The sequence below is a fragment of the Moschus berezovskii genome, chromosome 3 (assembly GCF_049115385.1).
Source record: "Moschus berezovskii isolate FMDL1 chromosome 3, NW_MosBer_1.0, whole genome shotgun sequence".
Classification (NCBI taxonomy): Eukaryota; Metazoa; Chordata; class Mammalia; order Artiodactyla; family Moschidae; genus Moschus; species Moschus berezovskii.
Window position 1 is genome coordinate 42,819,923 of NC_142462.1, and position 16,859 is coordinate 42,836,781.

At 36.6% G+C, this 16,859-nt stretch overlaps 1 protein-coding gene across 1 annotated transcript in view; it reads left to right on the forward strand.

Moving 5' to 3' along the window:
* The window catches only part of SEMA3D (semaphorin 3D), a 207,363-nt gene that overhangs the window by 73,732 nt on the left and 116,772 nt on the right, over positions 1 to 16,859 (forward strand). Inside the window, exon 3 of the mRNA XM_055420629.2 lies at positions 5,371 to 5,531. Within this exon, the coding sequence (XP_055276604.2) occupies positions 5,371 to 5,531 (161 nt within the window). The remainder of the gene's footprint in view (positions 1 to 5,370; positions 5,532 to 16,859) is intronic.

Sequence of the window (16,859 nt, forward strand, 5' to 3'; positions counted from 1 at the left end):
CTTCTTAAAAAAAGAGCTTCCTGTTAAGTGTTCTTTAAAGGATGTGGAAAGCCATTTTTAACTATGTAGTCTTCTCAAGAGAGAGATTGTCAGCTCCACCCAGTTTAGAATTTCTGGCAATAAGTGCAGGATTTCAAGGGTTTGGGATTTTGTTCATTTAATAGTGAACATTGAGGAAGTCTGTGTTGCCTAATCCTGAATTTGTTAGATTCAGTGTGACTGACCACTCCTTTCCTTTCTGGGGTGAAGAGGAAGAATGGAGAACATCAGGTCAACTGTTTCTTCAGGCTGAAAGAACAATTATATGAAGGGACACTACAGGGAGATATAAAGAATTCTTTATAGAATAAGCTATTGTTTCAAATAGGTGCAGGAACTGTGAGATCTTCAACCTTCCCCTCACATAGAGGGGCATGTGGCTGTGAGTCAGGGGGTTCATTGCTGCCATATTCTGCCATGAAGAGCAAATTGGTTTTGTGAAGCCCACTTAACCATTCTGAACCTCATTGAATTGGTAATAGAGAATTCAAACAGCATTATCAAGATCTCCCTTTAGCTCTAATTACGTTATACTGTATTTCTGTTCTTTCCAAAGGTTAGAGACTACCTGCTCCAGGGAATAGAGCAATGGCCTGGAGTAAACAGATGAAGGAGTTACTTAATATGTGTCCATTTGTTATTTGATATGTGTCTATTTTAACAGAGTTCAATGTATGGTGCTAATGCCACAGAACTTCAGTGTTGGAAGGTGATCAGAGACCATTTGGTTTCTCTATCCACCATATTGGCAAGAGCTGTGTTATTTGGCTTGCTAATGAAGACAGAGAGGAAGCTCTTTCTATTTTACTGTTAAAACTATTTAACAATCTACTACTGTAAGTACCACTGTCCTTTGTCACAAGTCTTTGTCAAGACTTCCCTGGTGGTCCAGTGGTTAAGACTCCATGCTTCCAATGACTGGGGCATGGATTTGATCCCTGCTTGGGGAACTAAGATCGTATATGCCCTGTGGTGCAGCCAAAATAAATAAGGTCTTCAGCCACTAGCAGTTAAAAAAAATAAAAGATATATTCTCATTTTTTGTTGTGGTTGAGGATTTTCTCCGCACTAGGCTGTGAGGTCCATATGAGTGGAACTTGTTAGCAGAGTTTTTGCAGCATATGCAGAGAACCTGGTGATCTTAGATGAGTCAGTTGTTTGCCTTCAGAAATCTAGTTTTATGAGGGTAGAGACTCACTTTATTGTGTTAGAAATGAGAAATTATTTTAAGTATGCTATTAACTATATGTGGGAGACATACAATTTATCTGTGCCTTTTGGTAATTTAACAGGAGATGTTGATGAACTCTGGATATACTCTTCAGCAGTGCACACATACATACAAGGGGATTCCCAGATGGTGCTAGTGGTAAAGAACCCACCTGCCAATGCAGGGGATCTAAGAGACTTGCAGGTTCAATCCCTGGGTCGGGAAGATCATCTGGATGAGGGCATGGGAACCCACTCCAGTATTCTTGTCTGGAGAATCCCATGGACAGAGGAACCTGCTGGGCTACAGCCCATCAGGTTGCCAAGAATCGGATACGACTGAAGTAACTTATCACACAGGCACATGAATACAAATATAGGAAAATGCTATGCTCTTTATAGGAGTTTTGAACCACAGAACCATCCTGTTGCTCTGTAGTGGTTTCTTGATCATGGATTATGAACATCTTGTCTGTGTCATCATTCAATTAAAATCCATCCTGTGCAGGATTTCCATAGTTAAACTAGTAGAGTAAATGATTAATCATAACTTTGATGTATTTATTTCAGAAATAATCAACTGTAGATTTTTTAAGAATCTACTGATAGAACAAGAATGAGAATTTGAGGCCCTGGTTGATTGAGTGAGATTACAAACTGAGAACAAGGTGATAGGAAAATGAACTGCTAAAAGACAGAAGGAGTGATTATGATGGCTTAGGTCAAAGGTTTAGGTAGGAAGAACAAAGAATGCATTTAGGACCTAGAGGTCTGCAGAAAGGTGGGGCTGGTTAAGTAAGTACAGAGCAGACCCCCTCTGAATGGCATTTATGAAGCAACCCATTCAATCCACCACCAAACTGGGGGGAGGGGAGAAACAAGATGAAGTTTCTGTTAAAAAGAATTATAAACTATGGACAATTTAAAAAATCATATGCCTAAGACTTACTGGTTTAAGGAAAGAAAAAATAAAGCTTGGAAATATATCACCAAATTATTAGTCTTTAACTTGCATGAGTTTTCAGTCTGCAGAGCCAGCATTCATATCTGATTCCTGAAATCCTGAGAGTATATCAGCTTTAGGTGTTAAGATACAGACTCTGGATTTAACTTTTTTTTCCTAGGCTTTTGTTGATGATCCTGTGGAAACAAAAGTGAATTTGCTTGGTTTGGCAGAAATGCAAGAAAGATAAGCTGCTTGGGGAGAGGGAACCTGTTCCATTCCCTGTCCCAAGGTCTTTTCAAAATGTGTCAACCTGAGAAATTTTCATATGTAATGTCTGAATCTAATTATTTAGTTTGGCTACGAAGCATCGGTAAAGCATGCTCTAATCGGTTTGATGCTAACATTGTCACAAGGCAACATTAAATCATTTTGAAATGATAATACTTAAGGTTAGTCAATATTTTTGCAGCTGTTTTTCCTTGTCAAATTTGTTTGAAACTAAACCCGATAAAATTGGTTATGGTAAAAGAAAATAAAGCAAATGATGATGTCCTTTATTTTCCTCATTTAAGTAGAGACAGAAAATGAGATGCAATATCCTTAAACATCATCTTCCTCCTCCCCTTAGTACCACCATAAGTCAGGGATTATTATTATGTTCTTACAATCTTTTAGAAACTTCTGGATAGTCTCTCTGCCCCCATCTTTCCTGATTCTCATCCATCCTGAACATAACAGCTAAACTTATTTTTGTAATGCTCAGCTATACTCTTTGTCACTTTTTCTGCATATTTTATTGGCTCTCAGTTACCTGTATAATACCTAACCTCTGCAGCCTGACGGCTTACACCCTGACTACTTCAAGACAGCCTCACTTTTCACTGCCCCTACCTCTTCTCTCTGTCCCATCATACTGAACTACTGCAGTTCCACACATATTTATTAAGTGCTCAATTTGTCTCAGACTCTGAGCTGTGTGCTGTGGGTTCTAAGATAAGTAAGACCTGGTCTTTGACCTGAAGGAACTCATACCCAATAGTAGGAAATGAATTAAACATGCAATATGTAAGCATAATATAAGATGGTATATACCCTGGTACAATACATTCTAGTGGAGTAAATTCTGCTCCACTCCAATACATTCTGCTTGGAGTAAAATGTTTTTTATATTTTTCCTGTAAATCATCTGTCTACCCTTCAGGAATGTTTGTAAATATCACCTCCTTCTGTAAGGTGATACATAATTAGTTACTTGAAAGATTTGTGAACATTTTGTGTATACTTCTATTAGAATTTATTTTGCTTATATTGTATTGTCTATGCCTATCTATTTGCATATGGATCTGTGAGCCCCTTGACAGCAAGGCTCAGCCATCCCACAATCTTGTTTGCATGCTTAATACTTTCTAAGCTTATAAATATTTGTAGACAAAATAGCTTTTTAATGTTATTTCAAAATTATTTTAAAAAAGAGATGTTCTAATCTTCATGAGTCAGATTTAATGGAAGATGAGATGATACTCCTTAATAGAACTCATTTGGTCCAAACTAGAGTTTAATATTCAAAGTAACACTATTTATTGAACTTTTCCTATCTTCAAGACATTGTTCTAAGAACTTCATATAAGTTACCTCCTTTAATCATGGGAATTATTAGTTGGGAAATATGACTTCATTTTTACAGATTTTTTTAAAAATCATTATTATAATAGCTAATAGTTACATAGCACTGCCAGGCACTATTCTAATGCTGGTCATATGTTTACTCACTATTCTTCATACTTTCATGATTTATTACATTGTTTCTATCCATCATTATTCCCATTTTATAGACGAGAAAACAAAGGCACAGAGAGGTTAACTTTCTTGCCTTAGATCATACAGCCAGAATTGCAAAGTCCAGTAAAATGTAATGGACTTTAATAAGTGACAAGTGATGTTATTTTCTTCTTGTTATTTAATAGTCTAGGGTTGCAGAAAATTAGAAAGCATGATTAGTACTTGGAGTAAAATATATTGAAAAGATTTGGGTTTCTGTTAACTGAGACCTAAATTTAAATTTATTTCCTTTTTTGTCTGTTTTGTTTGGCCATCTCACATGGCTTACAAAATCTTAGTTCTCTGAGCAGGGATTGAACCCAGGCCCTCAGCAGTGAGGCCCTGATCCTAAACACTAGGCTTCAGACCTAAATTTGAATAAAAATCTGTCTATATCACAATCATAACTGAAAGACTTAGGCCTTGTAACAGCCCAAAAATAAATGGAGACTGGGACTGAGGTTATGTTATCAGCTTTGCCACTGTTGTTTTGTGACTTTAGGGCATGTGGCTTCATCTTGCTGGAATTAAACACCTTCATTTATAAAATCATGAATTAGCATAAATTAACTTTTAAGGTCCCTTCTCACTTTTTAATTCTGATTCCATCACTGGTTTAGGATCACATCTCCTTCAGAATTCATTACTTCTATGTTTATATCTTCCTGTATATGTAAACTTTGTGTGTGCATGCTCAGTCATGTCCAATTCTTTGTGACCCCTATGGACTGTAGCCTGTCAGGCTCCCTGTTCATGGAATTCTACAGGCAAGAATACAGGAGTGGGTTGCCATGCCCTCCTCCAGGGCATCTTTCTGACCCTGAGGATCTTTATGACCCAGGGATCAAACCAGTGTTTCTTGCATTTCCTGCATTGCAGGTGGATTCTTTACCACTGAGCCACTGGGAACTAGGCAGTGTGTAATCTTCCAAACATGGATATCATAAAAAGTAGAAGGGGAAAAAAAATGGCTGAGATTTATCATATACTTAGTTGGCTGCTTCCTTTGCATATATTGATCATTTGGTCAGTTTGCAAATCTTACTGTAGCTAGATGCATTAATTTATAACTTAAGAACGCAAACAGGGTTGTGAAAAATTTTGTATTTATTGCTTTTCTTCTAACATGTTTTATATTTATTTTGATAATAATATAAACGTATCAATAAAATGAAAGTTTAACTTGAATCTTTCTAAACAAGTGTATGCTAAAATCTGTCTGTGGTTTGCATATATCTAAATTGGCATTTTCATGATGTATATATGCATTTACAAAGTGGAACGGTGTGTGTATAGAAGCAAATAAATATTTTGCTTAATAAGAATTTTTTCTTTCTATCCTTTTTATTTTCCCATAGACTTGCTGCTTTCAAATAGCTGTATTCCCTTTTTGGGCTCATCAGAAGGACTGGATTTCCAAACTATTCTGTTAGATGAGGAGAGGGGCAGGCTGCTCCTGGGAGCCAAGGACCACATCTTCTTGCTCAGTCTGGTTGACTTAAACAAAAATTTTAAGAAGGTCAGTTTATTTCTGTCTAGTTGATTGGATGCATTTATTTTCATCTATGCCCCTTTCCTTCTCTTCTGTTTTAAGTGATTCAGCATCAAATGCAGTAGGTCATGTGCATGTCAAAAAAGAACATATTAAAAGAACCTATTGCCTCTGATACATATTTCTGGATTTTATGGTTTTAAGCACATATGCATGCTTTTCGTTAACAGTAAGTATAATACTAAAACCTTTGAAAATATGAGTGAAAGGTATGAAAAGTTAATAAATGGATGCTAACAGAAATGCAAAGTTTTAGATTTAAAAATTGGAAATGAGTTATTCATGAAGTATTAACATTTATATCTGTAGCAATTATTATAAATTTTTAAATTAATTTTCAGTGAACACATAAGCATACTTTAAATGATAGTATGACTCCAGTAGCATTTTAAACCATGCTGTCTTCTCCACACTCTAATTTTACATTTAAACAGGTTTCTTCTATGAATTACTCACATTCAGATAGTAAGAATGAACAATGCCTCAAATATGGGCTCATTAACAACAATCTTACCACTTAAAGGAAATATATACTCAAAACTGAAAAGCAATTATTATTGTATCCTACATTTTCAGCTAGCATTGTGATACGCAAAGCAAGGATGGCCACACTGTCTTAATTATTATTAACTAGTGTTGTAACTTAGTAAATATCAATATCTATGCAAACAAAAATGGATACCAAGACTAGAGGAGTTGAATGACTAATGAGAAGACATATGATCTATTCTGCATCTGTAAGGTGTATTTGGTTGTTTTTTCTTTCTCTTCTTTTCCATAAGAAATACTATTGCAAAAGAAATACTAGGAACCATTGCAAGGTTTCACGTCAGTAGTTTCCAATATTGTATTCTTGCCTAGAGAAGCCCATGGACAGAGGAGCCTGGTGGGCTGCAGTCCACAGAGATGCAAAGAGTTGGACACAACTGAAGCGACTTAGCATGTACACACTGAGTTAATAGAGACTTCATCCCATTCAGAAAGAGTTATTTATAGGTCACTCTTGGACTTTGAAGCTTCACATAGCTTTCACCTACAATGACCACTATAACTTAACCCTCTAAATTATAAGGCACTTTTAATGCCATCCAGCCATCTCATTCTCTGTCGTCCCCTTCTCCTCCTGCCCCCAATCCCTCCCAGCATGAGTCTTTTCCAGTGAGTCAACTCTTCACATGAGGTGGCCAGAGTATTGGAGTTTCAGCTTTAGCATCAGTCCTTCCAATGAACACCCAGGACTGATCTCCTTTAGAATGGACTGGTTGGATCTCCTTGCAGTCCAAGGGACTCTCAAGAGTCTTCTCCAGCACCACAGTTCAAAAGCATCAATTTTTCGGTGATCAGCTTTCTTCACAGTCCAACTCTCATATCCATACATGACCACTGGAAATACCATAGCCTTGACTAGATGGACCTTTGTTGGCAAAATAATGTCTCTGCTTTTTAATATGCTATCTAGGTTGGTCATAACTTTCATTCCAAGGAGTAAGCGCCTTTTAATTTCATGGCTGCAATCAGCATCCGCAGTGGTGGCATCACCGACTCAATGGACATGAGTTTGAGTGTACTCCGGGAGTTGGTGATGGACAGGGAGGCCTGGCATGCTGTGATTCATGGGGTCGCAAAGAGTCGGACATGACTGAGCGACTGAACTGAACTAAATAACTAAATATCAGTTGTTCCACTATTGAATATTATCAGCACTAAGAGTTGTATTCTACATAGGCAAAATATTTGTCACCATAAGCATTACTATTGCTTAATGAGCAACTGCATTAGAAATATTGTTTTTGCTCTTTTAATCATTTAATTTTTGAGTAGTACTTCCACACATTTTGAGGCCCACCAAAGGAAAAGGAATACTTTTTTAATAAATGCTCGGGTATGGTAAAGAAATAATCTTTGAATGCAAATGTGTATGTGTGCCTTTTGTGTAATCTGTGTTTCTAGAAGAATGAGTGCTGCAGTATTGCCAGTGGTTCTTGACTTGTGTCAGTCCAAACACACAAACTCATAAGGTTATCTTATTTTTAAGATGAGTATTATTCTATAGCCTAGATGTTGTCTCTAGTAAGATAAACAGTTGTGTGGTAGAATTTGCAAAAACTGACCTTTCATTCTGCCATTAAAGCTCCATTCCATTTATTCCTTTTTAAAAAATATTTGTTTATTTATTTGGCTGTCCGGGTCTTAGCTGTGGCACATGTAATCTTTAGTTGTGGTGTGCGAACTCTTAGTTGAGACATGTGGGATCTAATTCCCCAACATTGGGATTGAACCTAGACCTCCTGCATTGATAGCATGGAGTCTTAGCTCCATGCTAAGGGAATTCCCTTATATAATAACTGGGAAGTCCCCCAGTTCTTCTTAATGGTGTATTTTTCCGTTAGGAGTATGAGTACTTAAAAAAATTCCTAGGAGAGGTTATAGATAATATCAACTAGTATCTCAATCATCAGTAAATATCTTTATGGCTCTTCTTACGAAAGAGGCCAAAGAAAATCTTCAACTTTGCGGTTTTGCTTTAAAAGACACTACATAGCTAACAAAGCATTTTTCCAAATATGTCTCAGTCTTAGAATAATAACAAAAAGCGATTCATACTTTTAAGGGAATTTGTTCGGGTGCTGTTCTCTGCCTTCAGAGATTGGAAAGGATTGGAAGAATAAGTCCATTTATCTGAACTAAGTGTATTAGATCATTGCTTAAAATAAATTCTGATAGCTAATTTCCTCCTCTGGCTATTTTAAGCAAATCTCTCTTTGGCTATGTTCCATGCTTGAAATGTGCTAATATCTAATAAAATAAATGTTTATGAAATATTGATTTCCCTTATGATGTTATTAAAATAAATGGTCATTTGAACATACTGTAAAAGTAGGGTCTATACTAGAAACTTTCTGTTTAACTGACATTTATCTTTGTTAAATGAACAATTCATAAAGAGGTTAGATATGCAAAGGTAAGAACTTATGTTTTTATAGGTATCCACCTTTAAAATTTATCTAAATCATGTCAATTCTAAAAGGTTCTTACTCCACAGTAGCAAGTAAGTGTCAAGATGTAGTAGTTGAGCAGTGTTTAGACCTATGTGGTTTGCATTGGCTCAGTGCCCCTCAGCAACAATCCAGACTCCTCTGTGGAAGAAACCACACATGCTGGGACTCTGTGGGGCTGAAGGATTTCCTTTGTATTCTTTATAGAGTAAAGCAATCTACAACACATAATTGAGCTGTGAGTGACTGGTTGGGAATTTTTTCCTCTGGGAAATTTAAAAAGAAATTGTGTAGAAAGTATCCAATTGGAGTATCAAAATTTAGGATATCTGTTTATTTGAAGTTTTTGTACAAACAAGGCTGTGCCTACTGAAATAACAGCCATTGTAATTTCATATTTGCAATAAGCATTTAGAGTGGAATCACTAAAAGTAATAGCAAAAAGTCATTTTATCATAAATATTTAAGAATATTCTTATGATTTTAACTCTGTTCAGACTAGATTTTTGAGTCTTATATAATAAATGAGGCAGGTATGTGAACGGGGCAGGTATCAATAACCTTTGAGAAAATGGCCATAGAAGGAGAAAGTCGAAATTAGACCTTTCAGGGCATTTCCTCTATCTAGAAAGTCAAAATTAAGTAGACTGAATTTTTTTCAAATTCTGACATTTAGATAAGAGGGATAAAACTCTGATCCGTTTTTTTTTTTTTTTTTTAAGTTTCTACAGGGACGAGTATAAGCATTACCAGAGACAAGATATCCCAGAATTTAAAGAGGCTTTTTCTAGAGTTGATCTGTTGTTGTTTAGTCACTAAGTTGTATCTGACTCTTTGCAACCCCATGGACTGTAGCTTACCAGGCTCCTCTGTCCATGGGATTTCCCAGGCAAGGAATACTGGAATGGGTTGCCATTTCCTTCTCTAGAGGATCTTCCCGACCCAGGGATTGAACCCACATCTCCTTCATTGGCAGGTGGCTTCTTTACCATTGAGCCACCTGGGAAGCCTGTAGAGTTGGTCCATTAGTCCTCTATTTAGTTCAGAAATGTGAGTTTCTCTCAGAAAGTTTGAGACAGATAATGCACATTGATTTGATATTCCCTTCCCCCAACACTAGATCAAGATGGAGCAATCAGATCCATTCAGAAGGGATCCCATTCCAAGGGCAGAGATCTGGATCTGTATTTAATCACTCCCACTAGTTTTGTTGTAAGTTGAGTTCCCCCAGAGGCCAACTGTGAGATGAAGATTAGCTTGTAGAGTATTTGCAAGGGAGGGTTTCTTGGGATCAACACACGTGAGGGCATCACTAAGGAAGTAGCATTAGACAAAGGGAGAAACGAGCTCTGATGCAGTCTGAACAAAAGCCTCAGCTGACAGACCATGCTGATAAGGTAGCAAACATTTCAATATTTTCCTCTAGTATAAGTGATAATACTATTTTTCAGCTTCATTTATCTTGTAAAAGAGAATATCCATTTTCTCCCCATCTCATCCATTCACCATGACCATTTGTGTTATCTCTTAGAAAAATAAAAATCTGGTCATATTTCTTCTCTTTTTATAGACTTCTGGCAGTTCTTGATTTCCAAGGAACTTGCATAAACTTCGGGATTCTGTTGACTTCTAAGTCCTTTCCATCCATTTCTACCCTGTTTCCAGTCTCCTTTTTATCCACTCTTCCTCGTTCCCTCACTAACATTTTACTTTGTTTGCCTCTTCATCTTTCTTTTACTCTAACTGCCGCGTTAGTTCCTTCCAAAATAATTCAAGTTTTGTACTTTGCTACAATTTCCTGAAATTGCCATTCACTTTCTTGCTCATCTCACTCTTCATTTTTGAAGGTATCTATCTAATTTACTCTTTTACTGCATCCTGTTCTCCAAGGGTTCCTTATCCTCTGGAGACACAACTATCTTTTTGTTTACTAGAACATTTACATATCTGTTGTTGTTCAGTTGCTCAATCATGTCCAACTCTTTGCAGCCTCATGGACTGCAGCATGGCAGGCTTCCCTGTCCTTCACCATCTCCTGGGGCTTCCACAAATTCATGTCCAGTGAGTTGGTGATGCCATCCAACCATCTCATCCTCTGTCATCCTCTTCTCCTCCTCCCTGCAAACTTTCCCAGCATCAGGGTCTTTTCTAATGCTCTTTGCATCAGGTGGCCAAATATTAGAGCTTCAGCATCAGTCCTTCCAATCATGTTTCAGGACTGATTTCCTTAAGGATTGACTGGTTTAATCTCCTTGCAGTCCAAGCAACTCTCAAGAGTCTTCTCCAACAACACACACAGTTCAAAAAGCATCCCTTCTTTGGTGCTTAGCCTTCTTTATGTTCCAGCTCTCCCATCTATACATGACTACTGGAAAAACCACAGCCTTGACTATACAGAGGTTTGTCAGCAAAGTGATGTCTCTGTTTTTAATACACTGACTAGGTTTGTCATAGCTTTTCTTCCAAGGAGCAAGCATCTTTTAATTTTATGATTGTAGTCGCCATCTATAGTGGTTTTGCAGTCCAAGAAAATGAAGTCTGTCACTGTTTCCATTGTTTCCCCATCTATTTGCCATGAAGTGATGAGACCGGATACCGTGATCTTAGTTTTTCAAATGTTGAGTTTTAAGCCAGCTTTTTCACTCTCCTTTTTCATCTTCATTAAGAGACTCTTTTGTTCCTCTTCACTTTCTGCCATAAGGATGGTGTCATCTGCATATATGAGGTTATTGATGTGTCTCCCAGCAATCTTGAAACCAGCTTATGCTTCATCCAGCCTGGCATGTCCCATGATGTATTTTGCATATAATTTAGATAGGCAGGGTGACAATATACAGCCTTGATGTACTCCTTTCCCAATTTTGAACCAATCTGTTGTTCCATGTCCAGTTCTAACTGTTGGTTTTTTACCTGCATAAAGGTTTTGCAAGAGGCAGGTAGGGTGATCTGGTATTCCTAGCTCCTTAAGAATTCTTCAAAGTTTGTTGTGATCCACACAGTGTCAAATGTCCTATCTGATAAAGCTATTATCATCCATTTGGGTAAATATATCCCCCTTTTAATAATACACTCCTTGAGTGGGGAAACTATTTTACATGCACTTCTGATTCTCCTTTAAACATTGTACAGTGTCGTACTCATGAAGAATATTAAATAATGTTTCCTCTTTCTTTTTTTTTTTTGAGTTGGTAATTTTGTTATCTTCTTTTGAGTGTGGGACCAGTATATTACTCTTTGATCAATTAGTGTGCTTTCAGCTTAAAAGACACCTTACTTGGGCTGGTTAAAAAAAAAAATAAGAAGAAGACTTATTTAACTATAGAATAAGAGTGTCTAGACTTTGAGTGGCTATATAAAAGGTAATATCATCTATTTAGCAATGATATGAATTATCCGGTTCTGTCTTCTGTCTGCCATCACTGGTGTTGGCATTATCCTTAGGTTTGTAGAAAGGTGGCTGCAGCAGTTTCATGGGCCACATCCAGATAAGGGGATACAAAGGAATAAAAAACCATTACATACTATGTCTCATTATTAGGAGCAAGGAAACTTTTAAAGAATTCTGCCTTGCATCTCCTTGGCCTAAGTGTGTCAATTCTAAATCTTATACTTGAAAGAGGGTTGGGAAAACTACGATTTGCTTACATCAGTCAGCTGCTTTAGATGGAAGACATGTTCACAAATCGGTCACTTTACAGACATGGAGGAGAAAGCAAGTTTTCTGAAAAAAATAACTTTCTTAGGGGAATTTTTCTTATTATTAACATAGATTTCCTGAGGCAAACATGAAAGTTTTCTCAGATAATCAAAGACTGTATATTTTCTCTTTGGAGGAAGTTATAAAGATTAGCTAGTTCTACAAGGAAATTATATGGAAGGATTTATTTTTCTTTCACGAGATATCTTGGAAAATATTCACTGCAAGTAAAAATCCTTGAAATAATTTATTTTTCTCCACACTGTATGGTAAAAAATGAAAAAACCTGCTAACCTTTACAAATACTTCTCTTGCTTATGTAAGAGTTCATTTGCCTCTATAAAACTTCTCTATGATTATTTAATCTAAGCTTTTAAAATCTAATCTGCTGCAGGTTTTTTTCAAATCTGCTGATATCCTGTAAGTTTTTTCCCTTCAATTTTGTTAACTGTTGTTCAGGTGATACAGTCAGTAGGGAATACATTACAATTTAACTCAGAGAATTAAAGACTATATCATTATTGTGTAGTACTAGATTTTCACATTATACACTAAATATTTAATGTACAGAAAACATATTTTTAACGAATCAAATAAGTAGACTTAAGAATCCTTGGGAATATTACCTAACAGAATTATATCTAAACTAATTTTGGCTTGAATGATTTGGGGTTGAAACCTATTATACGTATTTGTAGAAGTAAAACATGGAATAATTTTTAGTAACTGAACTTTGAATAATATTTTTCTTTTGGCCTTCTACCTAAGTCAGTTTTTTTAAATCTTTTTCATAGAAAACTTCGAGTGTCTATTATTGGTGCTAAGAATGTGGTGTGATGCATGCTAAGTTGCTTCTGTCATGTCTGACTCTTTGCAACCCTATAGACTATAGCCATAGGATGGGAAAAACATGTTTGAGAAATGGGGTAGAAAACAATCATTTCTTCCCTCCACGTGTAAATTTCTCATGTGTGCATGCTAAGTTGCTTCAGTCATGTCAGACTCTGTGATCCTATGGACTGTAGCCCACCAGGCTCCTCTGTCCATGGGGTTCTCTAGGCAAGAATACTAGAGTGGGTTGCTATGCCCTCTTCCTGGGGGTCTTCCCAACCCAGGAATCAAACCTTCCTCTCTTAACATATGCATTGGCAGCTGGGTTCTTTACCATTAGCGCCGCCTGTGGCCTCAGTTAAACTAGATTTCCCTGCCCTAACCCTTAACCTATCCCATCTCTAGAGTCAGAGGAATTTTAGTATAGTCCTTAAAAAAGGTGGTCAACTGCAGACAGACATTTATATCCATTTATCATTCATTTATAAGTGATGCGTGAGAAACCTGTTCAGTGTAGATATCATAATAATGAAAGTGTTTGACAGTTGTACTCTATGGTTTAAGGACCTGTGGGTTCTAAACAAATTATCCTAAACTACACAGTATCTGTCACTTTGACTACAAATGAACATTCTCCACCTCAGCCAGCCTTAAGTAGTCCTAGCAATAATTCATGTAAAATCCAGAGCTCTCTCTGTGTAAACTTTAGCAGTAATATATACAAGCTAAAAGTCTCTCACTCTCTCTTCTCACTCTTTCTTTTTAATGGAATCATAGTTGACAGTAAAAAGAAAAATCCAATACTCCTTTTGGTTATGTTATTTAGTTGGCTTCTTGACTTAATGAATTGTTGGGACCCTTCTATCTGAAAATTTTTTGGAAGCAGTTGAAACCATGCTTGGGTGGAGTTAGTCTCTAAATCAGGATGTAAGCAAAAAGGTCACAAAGAGAATGATTTATTAAACCAAGTACTGCTTTTGTATCTATTAATGAAGTAGTTTTTCTTGGTTTTCTTTTGTTTTCTCTTTTTTTTTTCAAGTAGGCTATAGAGGCTGATGAATAGACCAATGAGAAACAAGCTTACTCTGAAACTACAGTTATTATTTATTTCACCTGCTAATCTAACAGCAATCATTATGTCAACTCATGGAGCGTAATAATAAGCAACTTTATTTTACCTCCCACAGTCCATTTCAATCTACCCTGTGGGACTCGGTTTTCTCCCTGGACTTGTCTGACTTCAGCAGAGCCCATCACTTTCCAGGTCACTCTTGGGTAGTACACAATTGTTATCCAGCAGTTAAAAGTGAGCTGTTACACTCAGTATCTGAGCCTCCAGTCTCATTTCAGGAGGAGGGGAGAGGAAAGGGGTTCAGGGAAGTACCTTTTGCCATCACTAGAGAGACCCCACTTCTCATCTGTCTGGTCTTGTCAGGTATTAAAGGGTGACTTTTCTTTCATAAGGACCATTGTGAGTTTCTGGAATGTCCTCTTTCTGGAGTTCCTTCTCTTGCAGTTCTCTGGATACACGTGACTGTATTTCTGCTCTAACCAGTGTGTCCTGATTCTCTATCCTGCAGCAGGTTGCAGTTCCATCAAGTGTTAACTTCTAAAGTCTTTTCGATCTGTAGTCTTGAATAGGATCAAGGGGACCTCATGCCCTCCCATTTTGCATGAGCATGGCCCCCACCTGTCCCCTAGAAAACTGTCATGTGTGTTTTCCTGGACACATTCTGGAATTTCAGGTTGATATCAGTATGGCCCCTGAGCCTGGCCTCTGCTTCTGCTGCAACCTGTCAGTCTCTCTCATTCTTTATGCATTCATCCACAGTGTCCCACAGCAGTGTGTTTAACAGCTAGTGCATCTTCAGTCGTGTTCAACTCTTTGTGACCCTATGGACTGTTACCTGCCAGTCTCTTCTGTCCATGGGATTCTTCAGGCAAGAATACTGGGGTGGCCTGCCATTTCCTCCTTCAGGGGGTCTTCCAGCCACAAGGACTGAACCTGTGTCTCTTATGTCTCCTGCATTGACTGGTGGGTTCTGTACCACTAGTGCCACCTGGGAAGCCCCTAGTGCATCTTGAGGTGCCATCAAAGCTGATTCCCTGGCATCTACTCCTCACTCTTGGGCTTGTAAAACACATGATACAACTATCTCGGAGAAAATATCCTTCTCAAGGGAAAAGAAAAAGCTTTCTAATCTCCAGGATCCAACTAATTTACAGCTTGAACATAGATGTTCTATATAATTCTCAGCCACCTACTTTGAAGATTTTTGCATCCTGAGCTAACATGTCATTTTCAATTTTTTATCAGCTTTTTAACATCTTGCTCTACTAAGTCATAAAATGAGCTTTAAGAATGTTGCTTTACCTCCAAATGAAACAGGCAAGCTCATTGTATATCATTCCTGATGTATACACTCTAGAATTATAGGAATAATGGAGAATGTCAGTATCCTTATTAGAATTTACATTTTGGATAGTAATAGCCTTATTCAAAACATTTGCTGTTTTACATCTTGTTTCCCATATTTTTCAATAGTATTTCCGTTGGGTTCTAGCAAAGCTAAGCCATGACTGAGAAGCTAATAAATGAGAGTGTAGGACATGCAATGATTCATTTTTAAATAATCTAAACATTAATCTTCAAATAGTTTAATTTCACTTTAAGACAGTACTTATCTTTTTCCCTTGTTATTTAATTAATTAAAAATATTTTATCTTGAAACTGACATGTGTCAAAATTAAATGCTGTACATAAAATGTTCGAAGAATTGCTATATTATCTAATCAAAAGTGAAGATTGTTAACCGGGCCCCAACAGAAACCTATTAGCTAAATTTACAGGGTTGAAGGCAGAAGCAGTTTAATACTTAAAAATTTTTTATGTTCAAGGTAGTTGATGTTTGTTTTTAATGTAAAAAGCACTAACTATGTTTCTGGCAGAACAAAAGGAATTTTTCCTGTGGGTTTTAAAATGACAAAGCAATATATCAAAGCAATATAAATTTTATGACCTACCTAAGAGGACTCCATATTTTTATGGAATAACTTGAGACAGTTTCATTTCACCTGCTAAAGTTAGATCCCCACAGTTATGAACTTTAGATTCTTTCAGTTATTTAACCAAAAAATAATCAAAACTATTGAAAAGGAAATATTGGATAAAGATAAAACCCTTAAAAGCTAGAACTCAGACACTCTAAGAAGCTTTTCTTTTTTACCTTATTGTTCATAGTCATTCCATGTTTATAAATGTGACAGTTTTTTCTTCTTCCTAACAACCATAATGTAATTTTGTATTATTTTTTCCTTATTTAACATGAAAACGAGGTATGTAATTATGAAAATTAGATTACTTGAAGTTTATCAAACTATGCTTCTGTTTTTAAGCACTTTGATTAGAAAAATAATAATTAGTTTATAATTTTAACTACAATAATTTTCAGTGGAATATTTAAACACCCTTTTTTGTATAGAATGAAAGGAATTTATTTCCCTTTCCTTAGGGAAACCTAAAACAAGAGGGTTTCTCATACATGGGGTTCCTGTACTTGCTTGCTTTATATTGAGTATAAGCAGAAATGCTTTTTATAAATCAGAGTGACCTTCTGACTCTATTTCATTAACTCATTTCATGGCTGAATAAGACATTCTCATCTAATGTGTGACCCTCGAAGTCTATTATTTAGGGGGAAAGACTCAGAATAAATAACTTCTCATTTAAAATCAAGTTATTGATGAAAGACAATTGCCACTCTTTTCTTA